Below are 18,367 nucleotides of genomic sequence, written 5' to 3'. Positions count from 1 at the left end.
ACAAAGATTGAACTCTTTGACCTGAATGCCAAGCGTCACGTCTGGAGGAAACTCTGAATGTCCTTGAGTGGCCCAGCCAGAGCCCAGACTTGAACCCGATCTAACATCTCTGGAGAGACCTGAAAATAGCTGTGCAGCAACGCTCCCCATCCAACCTGACAGAGCTTGAGAGGAAGTGCAGAGAAGAATGGGAGAAACTCCCCAAATACAGGTGTGCCAAGCTTTAGCTGCCTTTTTGGCAAACTCCAAGCGGGCTGTCATGTGCCTTTTACTGAGGAGTGGCTTCCATCTGGCCACTCTACCATAAGGGCCTGATTAGTGGAATGCTGCAGAGATGGTTGTTCTTCTGGAAGGTTCTCCCATCTCCACAGAGGAACTCTGGAGCTCTGTCAGAGTGACCATCGGGCTCTTGGTCACCTCCCTGACCAAGGCCCTTCTATGTTCTCCCGAGTGGTGCAGTGGTCTAAGGCACTGCATTGCAGTGCTAGCTGTGCCATTAGATCCTGGTTCAAATCCAGGCTCTGTCGTAGCTGGCCGTGACCGGGAGACCCATAGGGCGGCGCACAATTGGCCCAGCGTCGTCCAGGGTAGGGGAGGGAATGGCCGGCAGGGATGTAGCTCAGTTGGTAGAGCATGGCGTTTGCAACGCCAGTGTTGTGGGTTCGATTCCCACGGGGGGCCAGTATGCAAAATTAAAAAAAATATAATGTATGCACTCACTAACTGTAAGTCGCTCTGGATAAGAGCGTCTGCTAAATGACTAAAATGTAAATGTATCCCGATTGCTCAGTTTGACTGGGCGGCCAGCTCTAGGAAGAGTCTTGGTGGTTCCAAACTCCTTCCATTTAAGAATGATGGAGGCCACTGTGTTCTTGGGGACCTTCAATGCTGCAGACATTTTTTGTTACCCTTCCCCAGATCTGTGCCTCGACAAAATCCTGTCTCTGAGCACTATGGACAATTCCTTTGACCTCATGGCTTGGTTTTTGCTCTGACATCCACTGTCAACTGTGAGACCTTATATAGACAGGTGTGTGCCTTTCCAAATCATGTCCAATCAATTTAATTTACCACAGGTGGACTCCAATCAAGTTGTAGATACATCTCAAGGATGATCAATGGAAACAGGATGCACCTGAGCTCAATTTCGAGTCTCATAGGAAAGGGTCTGAATACTTATGTAAATAACGTATTTCTGTTTTTTATTTTTAATAAATTTGCGCACATTTCTAAAAACCTGTTTTTGCTTTGTCATTAGGGGGTATTGTGTGTAGATTGATGAGGATTTTTACTTTATCCGTTTTAGAATAAGGCTGTAGCGTAACAAAAATGTGGAAAAAGTCAAGTGGCCTGAATACATTTTAGCAGACGCTCTTATCCAGAGCAACTTACAGTTAGTGAGTGCACAAATTTTTTCATACTGGCCCCCCGTGGGAAACGAACCCACAACCCTGGCGTTGCAAGCGCCATGCTCTACCAACTGAGCTACACAGGGCCAGTATGAACTACCTTCCGAATGCGCTGTAAATCCATTTTAGGTGCATAATCCCATACAGCTATTGCAGAATCCTAACTAACAGAGTTGAACCTAACAGGGTGGAAATTGGAGCCTAAATTAGCTATAGCTCTCTGTGTGATTGAGATTAAGATAGCATAATGGTAAATACTTGATGAGGATTTTGACCTCTATATGATTTTTTTTTTACATTTTGAAATTTGATAAATGTTCTCTAGAATGTAGCCTAACAGGGTGGAAATGTATGAGTGAGACAAACAGACTAACATCAGAAAACATGGAAAATAGATCAAACCTAGTGTTTATATTTATTTAGCTTTGCACCAAAGAAATGATGACACTTCCTGAAAGAGATGTCATTGTGGGAAGGGGCTGTTTTCACAGACAACTTTAAATAGAATAATAATAAATACAATAATCATGAAAAAATTGAGATTTTAACTAGGACTATAAAATTATGAAGAAATAATTTTAATGTGTTATTATTTTATGGCTAATATTTATTGTAGAAGTTGATGAATAACACACAGGGACATGGCAAAAATAATTACATCCACTAAAAAAAAAGTTTTCAAAATGCATATTTTTGTGTTTTTAAGGTATTGGACATCTGATATTATATTTAAAGCCTTTTGGAATCGAGATTCTACATTTAAGAAGTGATATTTATTTCCTCGTGGTCCTCTGTAGCTCAATTGGTAGAGCATGGCGCTTATAACGCCAGGGTAGTGGGTTCGATCCCCGGGACCACCCATACATAAAAATGTATGCGCACATGACTGTAAGTTGCTTTGGATAAAAGCGTCTGCTAAATGGCATATTATTATAAAAGGCACCGCATGTTAGATTTAGATACGCTGTTGAAAGGAGGAGCCACTACACACGTTAATCTCAGGGGGGATATGGTGACCCTAAAGGTCATAGATCATATCAGGAGCAGGTAAAGTGAGTTACTTTCAGAAGGTGCATATAGGCGGCCAAGTTAGATATCACACATAGCAATCTTATTGAGAAAATAAACAGACTAAAACCTTAATTACAGTTATTACATGACAGACTCATTCATAGCCTGTTTGCAAAAGTTCTTCCCCCCATTAAATGAAAATAATCATAAATAAACAATAATTACATGGATCTCTAAACATCTATATAGGTCTGCTGCTTAGTCACATACAGAGAATCACTACCTTGGATAAACCCGAAAAGGCAACAGCTCAAGAGCACAGCATTTCTGATTCAGGCAGAAAGGCCCTAAAGGAGCAATCTGGGATTCAAACATCAACAAAACGGTCACCTGGTTTAAAAGTCAAAAAATTGATGTACCAATCCCAGATTGCCCCTTTAAAAAACTTCTGCAATTACAGTAAATGAAAGGGTTCATCAGTGGTAATCAGTGGTAGGCTAGGCTATCTATAAAAGCACAACATTTTTCCTGAAAGCCACCGCAAATTAGGCCAAACAGAGAACTCTAGATATGCTATTTCAATTAATGTATCTGTTTTCCTTCAGCAGGGCTGCATTGATGACCTTGTGAAAACCAAGGAGTATGTTAGTTGTATTTCTTAAAAGGACAAAAACGTTTAAACTACCTTTAAACGTTAGCCTTTGATAGGCTATACTCAAAACATAAGCACTCTGGCGGATTGTGCATAAAATGGAAAATGCTCAATATGAACCGATGTCTGGAATAACAATTACATTTCAAGGCCATGATTGTAAATAACCTCACATTTTACACGCTCCAATTGACTGCATTCTATCACTGACACTCATGAGCACCTGCACAGATGCAGTTGACCGAGCAGAGGACCGTTATTCGGTGAGAATGTGTTGCATCACGTCAGACTACCCCTGCTACCTTCTCAAGAAAATGTGCGTACAATAGAATGAAACAAAAGTATCACTGATATATACATTATTGCATAGAAATTTGATATCGAGTGCAATAATAGATCGATGGAAAAAGTATACACGCGAACTAGCAGCGCTGTATCCCCGATGCCTTAAGGCTATGCGAGCCGCGGAACAGGCATAGAGCATTAACTTTATGTTCGCATGCTGGGGCTCTGTGCTAGGAAACATGAGAAGGGTGACATATTCAGATTCCCGGGCTGAGAATCGGAGGCCACTGAATAAAGCAGAGAGGCGACCGCGGTTCGTGTGGTTTCAGCTCAGGAACTTAGAACGGGAACATGTGAGCAGGGAATGGACAACTGGAAGCAGGATTACTACACACTACACAGAGACGCAGGCAGGCTACCGTACAGGTAACTAAGAACGAGACACCGTTTGATGGGGTTTCTTATGTGTGACTACAATGGAAAAACGTCTGCCTCAACTTTAAATGGGATACATCTGGCAACATTGCTCCATGGTGATGGCACGGTATATCCCTCCGGTGATTGGAGTCATGCTCATGTTAAACCAGAAATATTTAGCGGTATGATAGTAGGCTACTATAACTGTAAATCATAAACCTCGAAGGTTTTAAATCAAACAGAAAAAAATCTCAAATTTATAGCTGAACTATTTGCACCTCTGAAATTTCTGTCGACGATAGAGAGAGATTTCAAGGCAACATGCGGTGGTGTGGAATGCATTGTGTCTCTAAAATCAGGGAAATAAAGGCGATGGAATTAAATTCTGCACTAATGAGCCCGTGCGGCTGTGGACCCATTTAGCTAATCTGATGGACAGTATTTTTTTCTCAATGTATTGAGATTCTCTGTATGTATGGTGAGGTTGTGTTGACATTTTAGTCATTTTAGCAGCCTAGTGAATATAGTTTAATGAGTAAAATGAAAATATCGCACACAGGAATGCGTAATGGATGCATGGCACCGCACCGCACTGCAGACTGGGATGTGTTTTATTGAGATGGATGGTCTTTGAGTATAGTCAAGAACACTTCTGTCTTTGTGGTTTAAATTGATCTACCATGAATTAGGATAAAATACAATGCACCTTGATTTTTGCGCATCATCATATTATCCATAGATTCAAAATCAGAAACCCAACTTTAGTAAATTATGCCAATCTGAATCTGATAACCCCAGCTGCATGACTTTTGAATCCCCATATTCCACTTGCTTCACAGGGGACTCACCGGGACACTGGGACAGCAGCTTCAATAAGAAGTGAAGTGCAACAATATTTGAGAAATATAATTTTACGAAGCAGAGATAACGGAGGAATACCGAACCAAAGATGAATACTATTGTGTTTAACAAATTGAGTAACCAGGTCCTCTTCGATGAGAAGACGAAGGAGGTCGAGAGGAGCAGCATAAATTATTTAGAGGTAATAGATGGACAGCATCCGGACCTTCATCCAGACCTTCTATCAAGCAATCATCAAGTTATTAAAGACAACAACGGCATCAGACACAGGAGGTATGTCACTCATTCAAACTTCTCATAAACAAAGCAGACAACCAAACTTGCAACAGTGTTTAGATTTTTAATTATTGCACTTCGGTTTGCATTGTAAAGTCATGTTTGGGTAAGGGAACCTTTCTGGTGGCGCAACTGAATAAGGAGTGATACACACTGTGTGAAAGGTGTAAGAAGTCGATGCTGCAAATTGAAATTGTGCAGATTAGTTTTTTTAAATGATGGTGACCCCAGGTAACCAAGTGTGATTGATGTGTAATTACGCATTTATAATGCAAGAGGTAAGCTTTTCGAAAACAACGCCATCTAATAATGGTTTTGGATATGTTCTAAACAGTCATCTCAATTATAAATTCAGACAAAAGGTTATCTAAAGTGAAATCATAGCAAATCTTAGCAAAATCTTACAATATCATTTCACATCATGTAGCCAAAATATTAACAACATTAGAAGTGCAACATTCCATCAGTGCAATATAATCTTATTGTTTTAAGGAAATTGCAGATAGTTAATATTTACTATTACAACCTGGTTTGCATTTTAGTGTTGATATTCACAGATAATCTACATATATTAATATCTAGGCAATCTGTTTTCAGTAGCGTGTATAAAACACATCTTCGTCTGTTTCCAATATATACATGTGCCTTTCAACTCTATGTGTGGTGTAGTCAAGCATGGCAATTTCTTTAGAGAGAGAGCGAGAGTAAAAAAGGATTCATGTCATGCGTTATTTTCGTCTAATCGGAACTCAGAGAGTCAAAATTCCTCTGATTGACCCGTGGGCTGTTTACACTCAAGACGTAATTTATTTACAGACATGTACAGTAGTCCCTTATATGTTTGGATGGGCACCAGCATCGAATCAAACGTGATGCTGCGTGAAACAGGAGTCAATTTAAGCAAACATCCTACACACCGACGTTCTCCGTCAGCGCCGGAGTTATTGAACTACCTCTGAGAGACGGAGGGATAGATAACACAATGGCCGTGAGGTGCCGCTTCCGGGCGAATATCATTACTATTTAAGAATATTAATATTAATAGGAGGTGTGTGTCGCCAAAATTCAGCACAGGGGAGTAAACTGTTATTTAAATATTTGTAGAACATGAATTTCAGGCAGACTTGAAGTTAGTAGAAAATATGTTACATCTGCAGTGGAGCTTCGGAGACAGAAGATAAAGCAGGGAATATCGCAGGGTCATAGTGACATCTACAGGTTTAAAAATCATAGGCAGCACATTAGAAGTATCAAGAACAAATTGCTCCCATTTGGGGTCCCTTTGATTATCAGTCTGAGAATGTTTCGTTACCAAAATACCTAGGCTATTGCTCGATTTGGAAATAGCCTATTTTACACTTGGTTGAAAGATAGCACTTACACAGACAGCACCACGCAACGACCATAAAACTTAGCCCTACTTGAGACACGTCTAGCTGCTACCATGGGTGTGAAATGGAATGTTATTATTTGTTTCATTGCGACGTTTTCGTGCTTTGCGGGAAGAGAAGCACAGCAAAGAAAACAAGCAACCAATAAAACGCTTCTCTGCTCCAGTTTAATTATAGCACACTTTGGTGAGAAAATGACACACTCTCCAACGGTCATTTTACGTGTTATGACTCTGGATAGCCATTCTTCTTCAAGGTAGGCTACAACATGAACGGAACATCCACTTTACGTCATGTGCAAATAAACAACAATATTCTCTCTCTATATTAGGGATAAAGTACCACTCAGGCACGAATTCAATCTAAGATCATGTCACTTGTTTTTGTGTGTGTTTGTTTTCCCCAAAGTTTTTTCCCCACCCAAAATGCATTAAGATGTAGGTCTAATTATACGAAATTGATATGTTGGTAATGATAGCCTATTCCTTTATCGTTGTTTTTCAAATACATTTTAATGATAGGCTATCTTTAATTGATTAACCAAATAGTATTTTGGCCTATATTAGAACTAATATAGCCTACCTCAAGTATAATTAATGTATGCACAATGAATTAAACCCTAGGCTAAATGTAATCAATATCCGCAATTATAAACCCAGGGTCGTTACAATATTATCGAATTAGTCTTCTCTTGAGTGTAAAAGTTGTGCGTCACTGATCAAGTCTTGGCCAACAACTTGTACAAAGGGAAAATAAGTGAAAGAGCAGAAAGAATTTCCTCATGTTACACGTTTTTTTATTCACAGCAATGTTTTAATATTTTCTCTAAATTCAATTTCTTATAGGTCTACAGTCTGCGATCTTGACAACTACGTCATGAAAACAAAATCAGAAAAGTACGTGCCACTATTCCCCATAAATTAAACATCAATAATATATATATATATATATATATATATATATATATATATATATATATATATTTTCTAAATATATTTGTTTCATAACGAAAATGTTTATTGACAAGGGCCTCAATTCAATTCTTAGGCCTATTTTCTCTAGAGCAGTGACTGACGCACTTGTTGCTCTCTCTCCGTCATGCAGGGGCCGTCAGAGCAGCGGGAAGGTGCGACACAAGCGTCAGGCCCTTCAGGACATGGCACGGCCCCTGAAGCAGTGGCTCTACAAACACAGGGACAACCCATACCCCACTAAGACGGAAAAAATTCTGCTAGCCCTTGGCTCTCAAATGACCTTGGTCCAGGTGGGATTTTCTCTTCTTTTAAATATTTCAGGATTTCAGGACAGTTCAAACATTTTAACCACAATGTAATTTGATTGTTGTTAATCTGATATTGTATTGAAATGAAATGAAAATACAAACAGTATATAGATAAATAATTAGCAAGAATTATCATAGTGAAAAGGCCTACTTACAATTCATTCTAGTGTAGCCTACATTTAAATTTTTCACAGAAACGGTCAATATTAAAATCATGGCATTCCGATTGTCTCTATGATTACTCCATCTCTATTTAACATTATGGTTTTCATTATGGACAATATTGACCTTGTTCTTATCTCTTGTTATAGCTTGTTTATACTTGTTTGAAAATATAGCCTTTTTATAGGCTACTTGTCTTTGTAAATAGGCAGCTTATACTTAGGTGACGTTTGGTGTTGTGAGTCATAGAGCATAGTGTTCCTCTAGATTACTGTGTTTCCATCATAAATGGCATATTATTATTATTATTATTATAAAGTGACAAATCCCAGAGAGAGAGAGGGAGAGAGAAGGGGGAGGGAGAAAGAGAGAGAGAGAGAGAGAGAGAGAGAGAGAGAGAGAGAGAGAGAGAGAGTGTGAGATAGAGAGTGAGCGTGAGATAGAGACAGAAAGAGAGTGTGTGAGAAAGAGAGAGACAGAGAGAGAGAAAGAGAGAGAGAGAAAGAGAGAAAGAGAGAAAGAGAGAAAGAGAGAAAGAGACAGAGCCAGAGTGTGAGATAGAGAGAGCAGCAACAGAAGGCTACAACTGAGCTCCTCCCTATGTTATGTTCTGTCTGACAGGTGGGGCTTGTACAAACCTAGGATCTTAATTTGAGCCAGTTTGCTACAGCGGGAAAATAATCCTACAGCCACAGGAAATGCGAATTATTATGTGGATTATAATTAATGGACATTATTTGTAGGGGTTGATGCAGTTTTCGTTAGGGCAAATCAAGTCTGACAATTTAAAGTAAAATTACAAACTTTAGAAGCCTTTTTAAACCTTGAATACACTACAAATGTGCATTTCCTCAGCAACGAAAGAGTGATAAAATTAAGATCCTACATCTGTATGTTGCTGTATCATCTCCACACAACACAAGTTCATAAATATGGGAGAGCGATAGAGAGAGAGAGAGAGAGAGAGAGAGAGAGAGAGAGAGAGAGAAAAGAGAGCGAGAGATAGGGGAGGGAGAGATCGAAGGCTGTCATGGCTATTTCCCCTTCCCTGCATCTGTCGTCTAATCTGTTTTTAATTTGGTTCCTAATGAAGCTGTTTGTTTTGGGGAGTGTGGGCACATCACAGAATAATGCTTTATATGGAACACACACACACAGGCCCACACCCCCACACTCCCACACACCCCATACGGGGTGCAAGGTCATGTTATGTTCACTCTGTCTGTGACCTGTCTGTCTGTCTGTCTGTCTGTCTGTCTGTCTGTCTGTCTGTCTGTCTGTCTGTCTATCTCTATGCAACAGGGTAGAAACAAGGAACAAGGTGATGAACCATGTGGTGTCATAATACTGTGTAATGTCATAGCACTGGGTTCGATGTCTGTGGTGGTAACCCGTCGTTGTGACCAGGGCTGCGTCCCAAATGGCATCCTATTCCCTACATAGTGCACTACTTTTGACCAGAGCTCTATGAGCCCTGGTTAAGAGTAGTGCACTATATAGGGAATAGGGTGCTATTTTGGGTGTAGGCCAGCCGTGCCACCCATCCATCCTCTCGCAGTCTCAGTCTTAATAACATATTGTCCTACAGGCTCATTAGCAAATTGCCTCAGACCTCTCTGTGCTCTCTCAGCGCTCTCTCAGTCTCTGTCAGCCTTCTCCAAGCCACATGTAGACGCCTCAGCTAAGGCCCCTGGTGTGACATGCCCTCAGCCAGAAACAAAGGGACGTGGGACTCTCTTCGTTAATGAGAAACATGATACTGAAACACAGGAAAGATCCGAAAATAAGTACTCTAACATATGGCCAGTCCAACCCTTTCATAAGTTGCTTGAAGTCTATTGAGCATGAACAGTTATTCTAGAGTAACATCTTATGGTATCTGGTTCTTGTGAAATGGAGAAGGCAGGGTTGGGTATCATTTTATTGCATTAAAGAAGACAGTGCTTGAAAAAAATACATTATTAGAAGGAGAGCGGCGGAATCCAGAATAAGCACATAGGACTGGGTACATTGGGTTGGAAATAAATTAATGAAACGTTACATTCGCTGGTCCTGTCAAGCATTTGGAGGTGTTAAATGTTTGTGAATGGCATTTTGAAAGCCTTTGATATAGACTAGAGGACTAAAGATGACTAGACTAGATGAATGCACTGCTCCGACCCGTTTCCCCAGTGTGTCTGGGATGTCTCAGAGACTGGTTCAGCGGTATTATGGGTATTAGGGTCCGCCGTACTGCAACCTGACTCTCTCTCCGTCTCTCTCATACCCAGGGTAAGGCAGGCCGGAGGGAGGGAGGCACAGCAGACATTTCCCTAAAGGATAGTCTGTGTTATGTCATGGATGTGGGGGTGTTTTGAATCCAAACAATAATAGTGATTTCTATTTTTCTTCCTATTTCTCTCCCTTTTCTTTTCTCTCTGACTATCCTCGTACTTTGCTCTCTGTCTTTGTTTCTCTGCCGTCTCGGTCTCGATTTTTTATCTTCTGTCTCTCTTTCTCCTCTCTCCCTATCTCACTCTGTCTTTTTCTCACTTTATGTTTCTCTCTCCCTATCACTCTGTCTTTCTTACTTTCTCTCTCTCTCCCTCCCTCTCCCTCCATCTCTCAGGTCTCTAATTGGTTTGCCAACGCCAGACGGAGGCTGAAGAACACAGTGAGACAGCCAGACCTGAGCTGGGCCCTGCGCATCAAACTCTACAACAAATACGTCCAAGGCAATGCAGAGAGACTGAGTGTCAGCAGCGATGACACCTGCTCAGAAGGTAAGTCCTAACCCTCCCCTCACTGCCAACCTATCATATTATAACACCATATGTCTATCTCATAAAGATAACCCTCACTGCCAGGGCCAACCTATCACATTACACCTCATACATCACATATTTCAGAAGGTAACCACCCCTCACTGCCAAAGTATCAGCTCATAACACCTCATAACATCCTTCATCGAATTCTTCATATCATATCTCTATCTCAGAAAATGAGGTCAGCCAAATACAACCATCTTCCTCCTCCCATATGCCTCGTATCCGACCGCTCCAGCTCCAAAGTAAGGATCCAGTTATGCAGGGCCATGTGCTGGTGTTATAAATGGCCTGTCTGTGGTTGTGTCCTAAATGGCACCCTACTCCCTATATAGTGCACTACTTTTGACAAGAACCCTATGGGCTCTGGTCAAAAGTAGTGCACTATATAGGGAATAGGGTTCTATGTGGGATGCACACTGTGTGTCCTGGTAGACAGAAGCTGAGGCTCAGAGGCTGTGACACGCTGTCATTAAGACACCCTAGGGCTGAGGACTAGCTTCCCCTTCAGATCCCAGCCTGCAATTGGAATAAGAGGCTCTGTCAGCTGTGTATTTCTTTCTTTCTCTCTCTCTCTCTCTCTCTCTCTCTCTCTCTCTCTCTCTCTCTCTCTCTCTCTCTCTCTCTCTCTCTCTCTCTCTCTCTCTCTCTCTCTCTCTCTCTCTCTCTCTCTCTCTCTCTCTCTCTCTCTCTCTCTCTCTCTCTCTCTCTCTCTCTCTCTCTCTCTCTCTCTCTCTCTCTCTCTCTCTCTCTCAGCTCTTTTTGATACAGAGAAACACCCATGCACTGTACTGTGGTGTCACTCAGTCTCTTAAGCCCTAATAGGTTTGTTGAGGAGGAGAGATACACAATGTGGGCAGGGTGGAATGTCTTTAGTTTGTACAGTCTTCAGTTTGCAGGGTGTTCTCCAGTGCCCAGACAGTTGCTTCTCTTGTCATAATACAGTTATGAACTTTTTCTCAGCTCTGCTCCCTCCCATGACCCTAATACTGCAGGCCAAGCCTCTCTATCAGATCACACACTGTGATCTGATAGAGAGTTAGTTATGTGACTGATGAGACCATAATCCCAATGACCCTGTAACTATTCAGTCTAACTTTCAAGGTCTCGCTGTTAGATATTTCACCTCAGTGTCAGCGGGGTTGCCGTGGCAATGCCTCAACAGGAAGAGGTCAGGGGTCAGACAGAGGGAGGTTAAAGGTCACATGTAGCTCAGGTTTATGTCCGACTTGAGGAAGGGCATGAAAGAGAAATGTCAAAGGCTTAAAAAAGGAACCTTTGGCTAGCTTGTTTTACATGTCGGCTGAGGATTTCAAACTCACTCTCGGATGTGCAACGTACGCCTCGAATATACGTCTCAAATATCTACCTCAGAAAGCAGGGAGAAGGAAAGCAAATATGTCCATGTGGTTCTGATATGTAGAAGCTATAATTATAATTTGGCCCAGACTGAATCAAAACTCAGACCTGCCGAAATTACCCAATTACAGTCTTAGCACTGACATCATCTAGAGTGGAGCTCTCTTGATTTCCCTCGTCCAGACAGGGTATCTGTTTTTCAGCACCGTGTTCTATCTTTTGTATTTTCTTTCATCAGGTGGGGACAATATTTTAATTCAATCTCAGCCGCAAAGAGCTCCCTGGAAAGGATTTATTTCTGCAAAGAATAACAGCAATGTGCTTTTTATAGAGAGGAAATGGGCTACCATCCATTATGGTTTGGTAATGCCTTGGTCTTAAGCTGATAGCTGAGGTCTTCCTTCACTGTAGTTGGGTGAAGCCTTGCCAACTGGAGGGCATACAGACAGAGGAACTAAATGTCAGATTTTTCTTTCTTTCTCTCTCTACTTTGTCTGTTTTCTCCCTGGTGGCACCCCATGGTGTTGTAGACGGGGACAACACTCAGCGGACGCAGACGAGTGGCGGTGAGTTTAGCAAGCCCATGTACCAGAGCGTCATCAAGAAAGAGGGCGCCGCCATGATGGGGGTGGGGCTCCGGGCCGCTGCCTCATTGGCCGAGGACTATGTGACTCCGCCTCCCAAGTACAAGAGTAGCTTGCTCCACCGGTACCTCAACGATTCGCTGCGACACGTGATGGTAGCCAACGCCGTCATGGATGCCAGGAAGAGGAACCACTCGGGATCCTTCAGCTCCAACGAGTACGACGACGATCTCCTCTCCCCGTCGTCCTCAGAAACCGAGGCAAACTTTGTTTATCGAGCTGGTAAGAGTCCTACATTCTTTCTCACATTCTTTCCTCAAGATTTAGCTGCCTGCTGCTTCTCTCTTCTCTTCTCTTTTTTCTCTTTCTGTCCCCATCTGCACATTTTGTTTTAATTCCCGGCCCTCAGCCCCATCTGGCCCGTTCGTTGTGAGGAGGGCGTTCTTGGGCGCTGTGACGATGTTCCACTGCTGTTCCACTCCTGTTGTCCTGTTTCAGCAGCCTGGTTCTGGTTCTCTGTACTCCCTGTTCTCACACTCTCCTTTCATTTCAGATGAGTGAAAGTTAATATGTTACTTGTGGCTACTGAAATGGACCTCCTAGGTACCTATAGGAAAGGATAGCCTGGCCGGAGCCTTTCAGGGTGTGTCCCAAATGACACCCTATTCCCAACTTAATGCACTACTTTTGACCAAAGCCCTAAGGGCCTTGGTCAAAAGTAGTGCACTATGTAGGGAATAGGGTGACATTTGGGACCTGGCTAAGTCTAATATAAATCTCTCTGTGTGTCCTGTTCACAACAACAGAGAGACCCTGGTCTCGCACTGTCTTAGGTTTGCCCCCTAATGCCAAGTACACTGTGGAATTCCTCCTTACTCCCTCGCCCTCTCTCGTTCCTCTAACGGGTTTAGGGTTTAACACTAGAGACACAATAAGACCATGTGTAACTTACTCACACTCTGACTACTGTTTGGCATGTCTTTGGTCCTGCCTTGAGGCCTTACTGAAAGAGAGAGAACAGGGCAGACATGGGAGGGAAACGTGTGTGTGCCAGCGTGTGTGAGCCAGCATCTGTGATCATGAGCGTGCAGCTTTCCCCAAGGCGGAGCAGGGGCTCAGTGAAAATAAAACAAAAACCGAAGCTAAAGTAATACAAAACAATGGATATATTTGAGCGAGGCACATGAAACAAAGAGTGTGCATGTGAGTTTTCCACTTGGCATATTAATTTCTCACAGTGCAGTGTCCCTTAACCCCAGGTTTTAGTGCCTGTGGGCTGGCCTTGGATATCAGAACGGCTGTATGTGCTGTGTCTTATAAAGGCTTCATGGTTTCATGATGTTTCACCCACAGGTTGCAGGTGCTGTTACCAATTAGACCTAATCTCACAGAGTGCTGCATGAAGTTCTTACAGTTCTTCTTCAGTTCTAGAACAACTGGGCCTTTGTTCCAAAGAAGACTTCATAACTGATAATAATATTTTCATTCAAAAGTGCCTATAGGGAATTCAGATTGAGGTGGAGGAGTGGGATTGAGAGGGGGTAGGGTGAGGGATATTATCCTATAATATTCAAACTTGATCTTATGGCTAAACGTGTTTTACATTGTCTATGCGAAGGAAGGGAGAGGCGCTACAGAGGATAGTGCGTACGGCCCCGTACATCACTGGGGCCAAGCTTCCTGCCATCCAGGACCTATATACTAGGTGGTGTCAGAGGAAGGCCCAAATAATTGTCAAAGACTCCAGTCACCCAAGTCATAGACTGTTCTCTCTGCTATCGCACGACAAGCGGTACCGGAGCGCCAAGTCTAGGTCCAAAAGGCTCCTAAACAGCTTCTACCCCCAAGCCATAAGACTGCTGAACAATTAATCAAATGGCCACCCGGACATTTTCTTTACTTTAGTTTATTTAGTAAATATTTTCTTAACTCTATTTTCTTACTGCATTGTTGGTTAAGGGCTTGTAAGTAAGCATTTCACGGTAAGGTCTAAACCTGTTGTATTCGGCGCATGTGAAAAATAAAATAAGATTTTATTTTATTTGAATTTGAAGTGATGTTTAAGCCGGATAGGGGAGGCAGTCCAATGAAACGCTCCAGCGATCGCGACTGTTACAATCCTCCATCCACATCAAATCCTTAAAACTCCCTGACATGAAAAAACCTTATTTCTCTCACTGAGACACCTGCTGAGCACGTCAGTCACCAGCCAGACACAGACAGAGAGAAATAGAGAGAGAGAGAGAGAGAGAGAGAGAGAGAGAGAGAGAGAGAGAGAGAGAGAGAGAGAGAGAGAGAGAGAGAGAGAGAGAGAGAGAGAGAGAGAGAGAGAGATAGAGAGGATTAGCTTAGGCTTCAGCACAGGACCCGATTTAATAAGAAAAATATTTAAGGAATTATTTACCTGGCCCACATAATGTTTTAATAGAAAGTAACTATTTTATCTCCATGGTAATTATAATGTCTTGGCTATGACTTCTCCCTCTTGGGTTTCTGGGCTGGCCAGCCAGGCATTATTGGGAACGGTTTCTCCTCTGTTACATGCGAGAGAAGAAGGGAGCTTGAATCCCGATGCACGGAAAGTTATCCAAGGCTTTGGCTCACAAGAAAGTTCACGCGAACACCTGCTAGCCTCTCATCATCAAATCTCAGCAAAAAAAAGAAAACAAATTAAATGAAAGTTTAATTCTATAATTCTACATCTGAGCTTGTTGTCAGAGAGAGAGCGAGAAAGAGAGAGAGGCTCAGAAAGAGGAAGAGAGAGTGAAATAGAGGAAGAGAGAGAGAGTTAGAGGGAGAGAGAAAGAGAGTTAGAGCAAAAGAAAGAGAGAGTAAGAAAGAAATAAAGAATTAGAGAGATAGAGAGAGAATGGTAAAGCTCCAATTTGCATCATTTCCTCTGGAGCTTTTTTCTCCTGTCTGAACATTCCAGATATTTTAGTAGTGAAATAATTCCTGAGCCTTTTGACAATTACAGAGTGTCTGAAATTTCAGGCCTGAGCTGAGCTTCCCAGACTGGAGGTGTGTGTGTGTGTGTCTGAGCGTGTGCATGTGTCTGTGGGTGAGTGTGTTCGTGCGTGCCTGCATGCATGGGCTGTAGGAGATCGAGAGACTGAGCTCTCAGAACTCTCAGAGTTCTTGGCACTGGCACATTCGTTATAAGCCCCTACCTCTGCCTCACTTCTGATTCGCTTAAGCCAAAGTGGCGTGCCCGCTGATCAGAGCCCATTGGTTAAATGTCCATTAATGGGACAATTGGTGGATGTCTGCCATGGGTGTTATCTCTGACTTCAGAGAGCAGTCAGACGTGGCAGGAGATGTTGAGTGTAGACTTACTCTGTCTGCGTCCCAAATGGCTCCCTATTTCCTATACCCTTTTCTCTATGGGCTCTGGTCAAAGTAGTGCACTACATAGGAAACAGGGTGCCATTTGGGATGCAAGCTTACTCTGTCCCCGCACTCAATGGGAAAACCAAGAGCCTTTTTTTTTTGCTTGACGAAAAGAAAACAGAAGTCAGAAAAATCCTGTTGGGAATTTCATTGAAAACAAGGAGCAGTAGAATTCCAATGCACATGCCAGTGGTTTCATGCCAAATTACCCTTTAATGGAATATTAAATGGCAGGAATCTCACTGAATGTTTTTCTTCTTGCTCACTACCAGATTTTGCCCCGTCCGATATGATATAGATCATTACACGCCAAATAATTCTCTACATTCCTGCGAAAGGAGAGAGATGGAGAGAGAGTGAGAGATCTTTGGCAGAGGTTTCTCAGAGATTTGACAGTGGTAAATTTTCTCAGGTTCTGTTCTGCGAAGTGTAATGTACTGTATAGCTAAGCACAACTGATATATCATCAATACATGGCTCTATTCAATCCACATCGCGGAAGTTCAACTTTATAGCGTTTTTGAAATTTTAAGGCAATGTTCCAGCTGCATTCGTTTCTATCACGGAATCTGTAACACTTCAGCGTTACAGATTGAATAGTGATTTTTTGCTAGTTTTTCATATTAAGTTAATGGTGCTCTTTTTTCTTATTTACTAAACAGTTGGTTTGTTCAGCCAAGTTTCCCCAAAAATATTTTATAGGTTCTGTTTAGATTGGATAAGTAGATCAATCTATTTCCCTACTTGTGTAATTTCATTTTAAATCTATTATTGTTTGTAATTTAGTTTAGTACCATGACAGCATGGTTTCTAGTTCTACTAAATAGTGATAAATATGGTTAATGTGTTTGTGATATTTCGGAGGCCCAAAACGTCTCAGTAATTTCGAGAAGAACACACTCTTTTTCGATTCAGCCATTTTCTCAGACAGACAGGGCCATTCGTTGGTTGCTCAAGATGTTCAGGGACAACCAACACATTATGATTGAAGAGCACCTGTAAAATAAATTGTAAAATACATTGGCATTAAAGTTACTTTTTACGAATGCAGGGAGGCAACATTTAACACAAAGTTGAGTCCGAAATATGTTAAATGAAAACAGTAGTGTTTGACACGGCCTCTGAGACTCATAAGGGTCTATTGAATTTTGTCACAGCAAGTGCCAGACAGTTATTGAATCCTAGAGAATTGTAGTCTAAAAAGCTGTTTAAAAATCACTTACAAATCCTATCTACCTGAATGGAAATGTTTAGTAGTTTAGTAGCTACCAGGCTGACTTGGAACGATGACAGAGCGAGAGTGTTCACCGTCTGTACCGTTTCAGTGTTTCATGTAGCTTCTATCAGGCTGCCGTCCTATACAGGTGGAAAGAAAAAGGAAACGTCTTGAACACAGTCATCATTATCAGTGGAGATGGTCTGCTTTTCATCTAGTCTAATAAGCTATACTATACTGTATGCAGCTGGATATGTATCCCCATGATCAATGGATCCTCCATGGCTGTGTTTACACAGACAGCCCAATTCTGATATTTTATTACCACAAATTGGTCCTTTGACCAATCATATCAGCACTTTTGCCAAAAGAGCAGAATTGGTTTGCCTGTGTAAACACAGCCTTTGATTACATATTAGTCATTTAGCAGACGCTCTTATCCAGAGCGTCTTACAGTTAGGGAGTGCATACATTTTCATACTGGCCCCCTGTGGGAATTGAACCCACAACCCTGGCGTTGCAAACACCATGCTCTACCAACTGAGCTACACAGGACTACTATTGATGGATGCGGATTCCTCTTGCAGTGGATTAGGCTCATTTTAGGAATCCAACTAGCCAGGCAGGGATGGGAGGACTGGCCACATATCCCTCTTTCCACCCTTTCATAATAATAAAGGAGGATAGGGAGAAGGGGGGAGAGGAGGGAGCGATGGAGGGAGGGTGGACAGAGGCTGTTCCAAGAGAACAACCCAGCAGCCAAGATTCACTAAGGTCCAGTGTCTGTGTGTGTGTGTGTGTGTGTGTGTGTGTGTGTGTGTGTGTGTGTGTGTGTGTGTGTGTGTGCACACGCCTGCATGTTTGTGTGTGTCTGTGTGAAAGATCTTGACTTCCATCCCTAGCCAGATTTGGGCTCTATTTCTCAGAGAGTGGAGGGGGCTGTCGGGAGAAGAAAGTGAGCGTTGCGGCTGTGATGAGTAAAAGACAGAGAGAGCGTGGCGTACACTGACCTTACTCTCTTCCTCTTCATCAGTATATTTAGTTGAAAGGCTGGAATGAGTGAGTGTGTGTGTGTATGTGTCCGGTAGAATTAAGACTTTTCAACACAAAGACAAAGCCATCTATTGTAAAACATTCATAATGGTTAGGATGTGAAGTAAATCAGGTATTTTACACAAAACAGAGAGTAGAGTAGAGTAGAATATCTACTCTATTGCAACCCCATTGTGTCTCTTTGGGTGTGGTGGGTACTTCTGATGGTGGCAGAC

At 42.2% G+C, this 18,367-nt stretch overlaps 1 protein-coding gene across 1 annotated transcript in view; it reads left to right on the top strand.

The window, feature by feature from the left end:
- Positions 1-3,694: 3,694 nt before the first annotated feature.
- Positions 3,695-18,367, top strand: part of LOC121570012 (homeobox protein Mohawk-like) — a 29,731-nt gene continuing 15,058 nt past the window's right edge. Inside the window, exons 1-6 of the mRNA XM_041881458.2 lie at positions 3,695-3,783; positions 4,614-4,908; positions 7,148-7,198; positions 7,407-7,566; positions 10,355-10,508; positions 12,440-12,775. Coding sequence (XP_041737392.1) covers positions 4,724-4,908; positions 7,148-7,198; positions 7,407-7,566; positions 10,355-10,508; positions 12,440-12,775 — 886 coding nt within the window. The 5' untranslated portion in view covers positions 3,695-3,783; positions 4,614-4,723. The remainder of the gene's footprint in view (positions 3,784-4,613; positions 4,909-7,147; positions 7,199-7,406; positions 7,567-10,354; positions 10,509-12,439; positions 12,776-18,367) is intronic.

Source organism: Coregonus clupeaformis, chromosome 7 (genome assembly GCF_020615455.1).
Source record: "Coregonus clupeaformis isolate EN_2021a chromosome 7, ASM2061545v1, whole genome shotgun sequence".
In the NCBI taxonomy this organism is placed as follows: Eukaryota; Metazoa; Chordata; class Actinopteri; order Salmoniformes; family Salmonidae; genus Coregonus; species Coregonus clupeaformis.
This window is presented reverse-complemented; position numbering and strand designations above follow the sequence as displayed.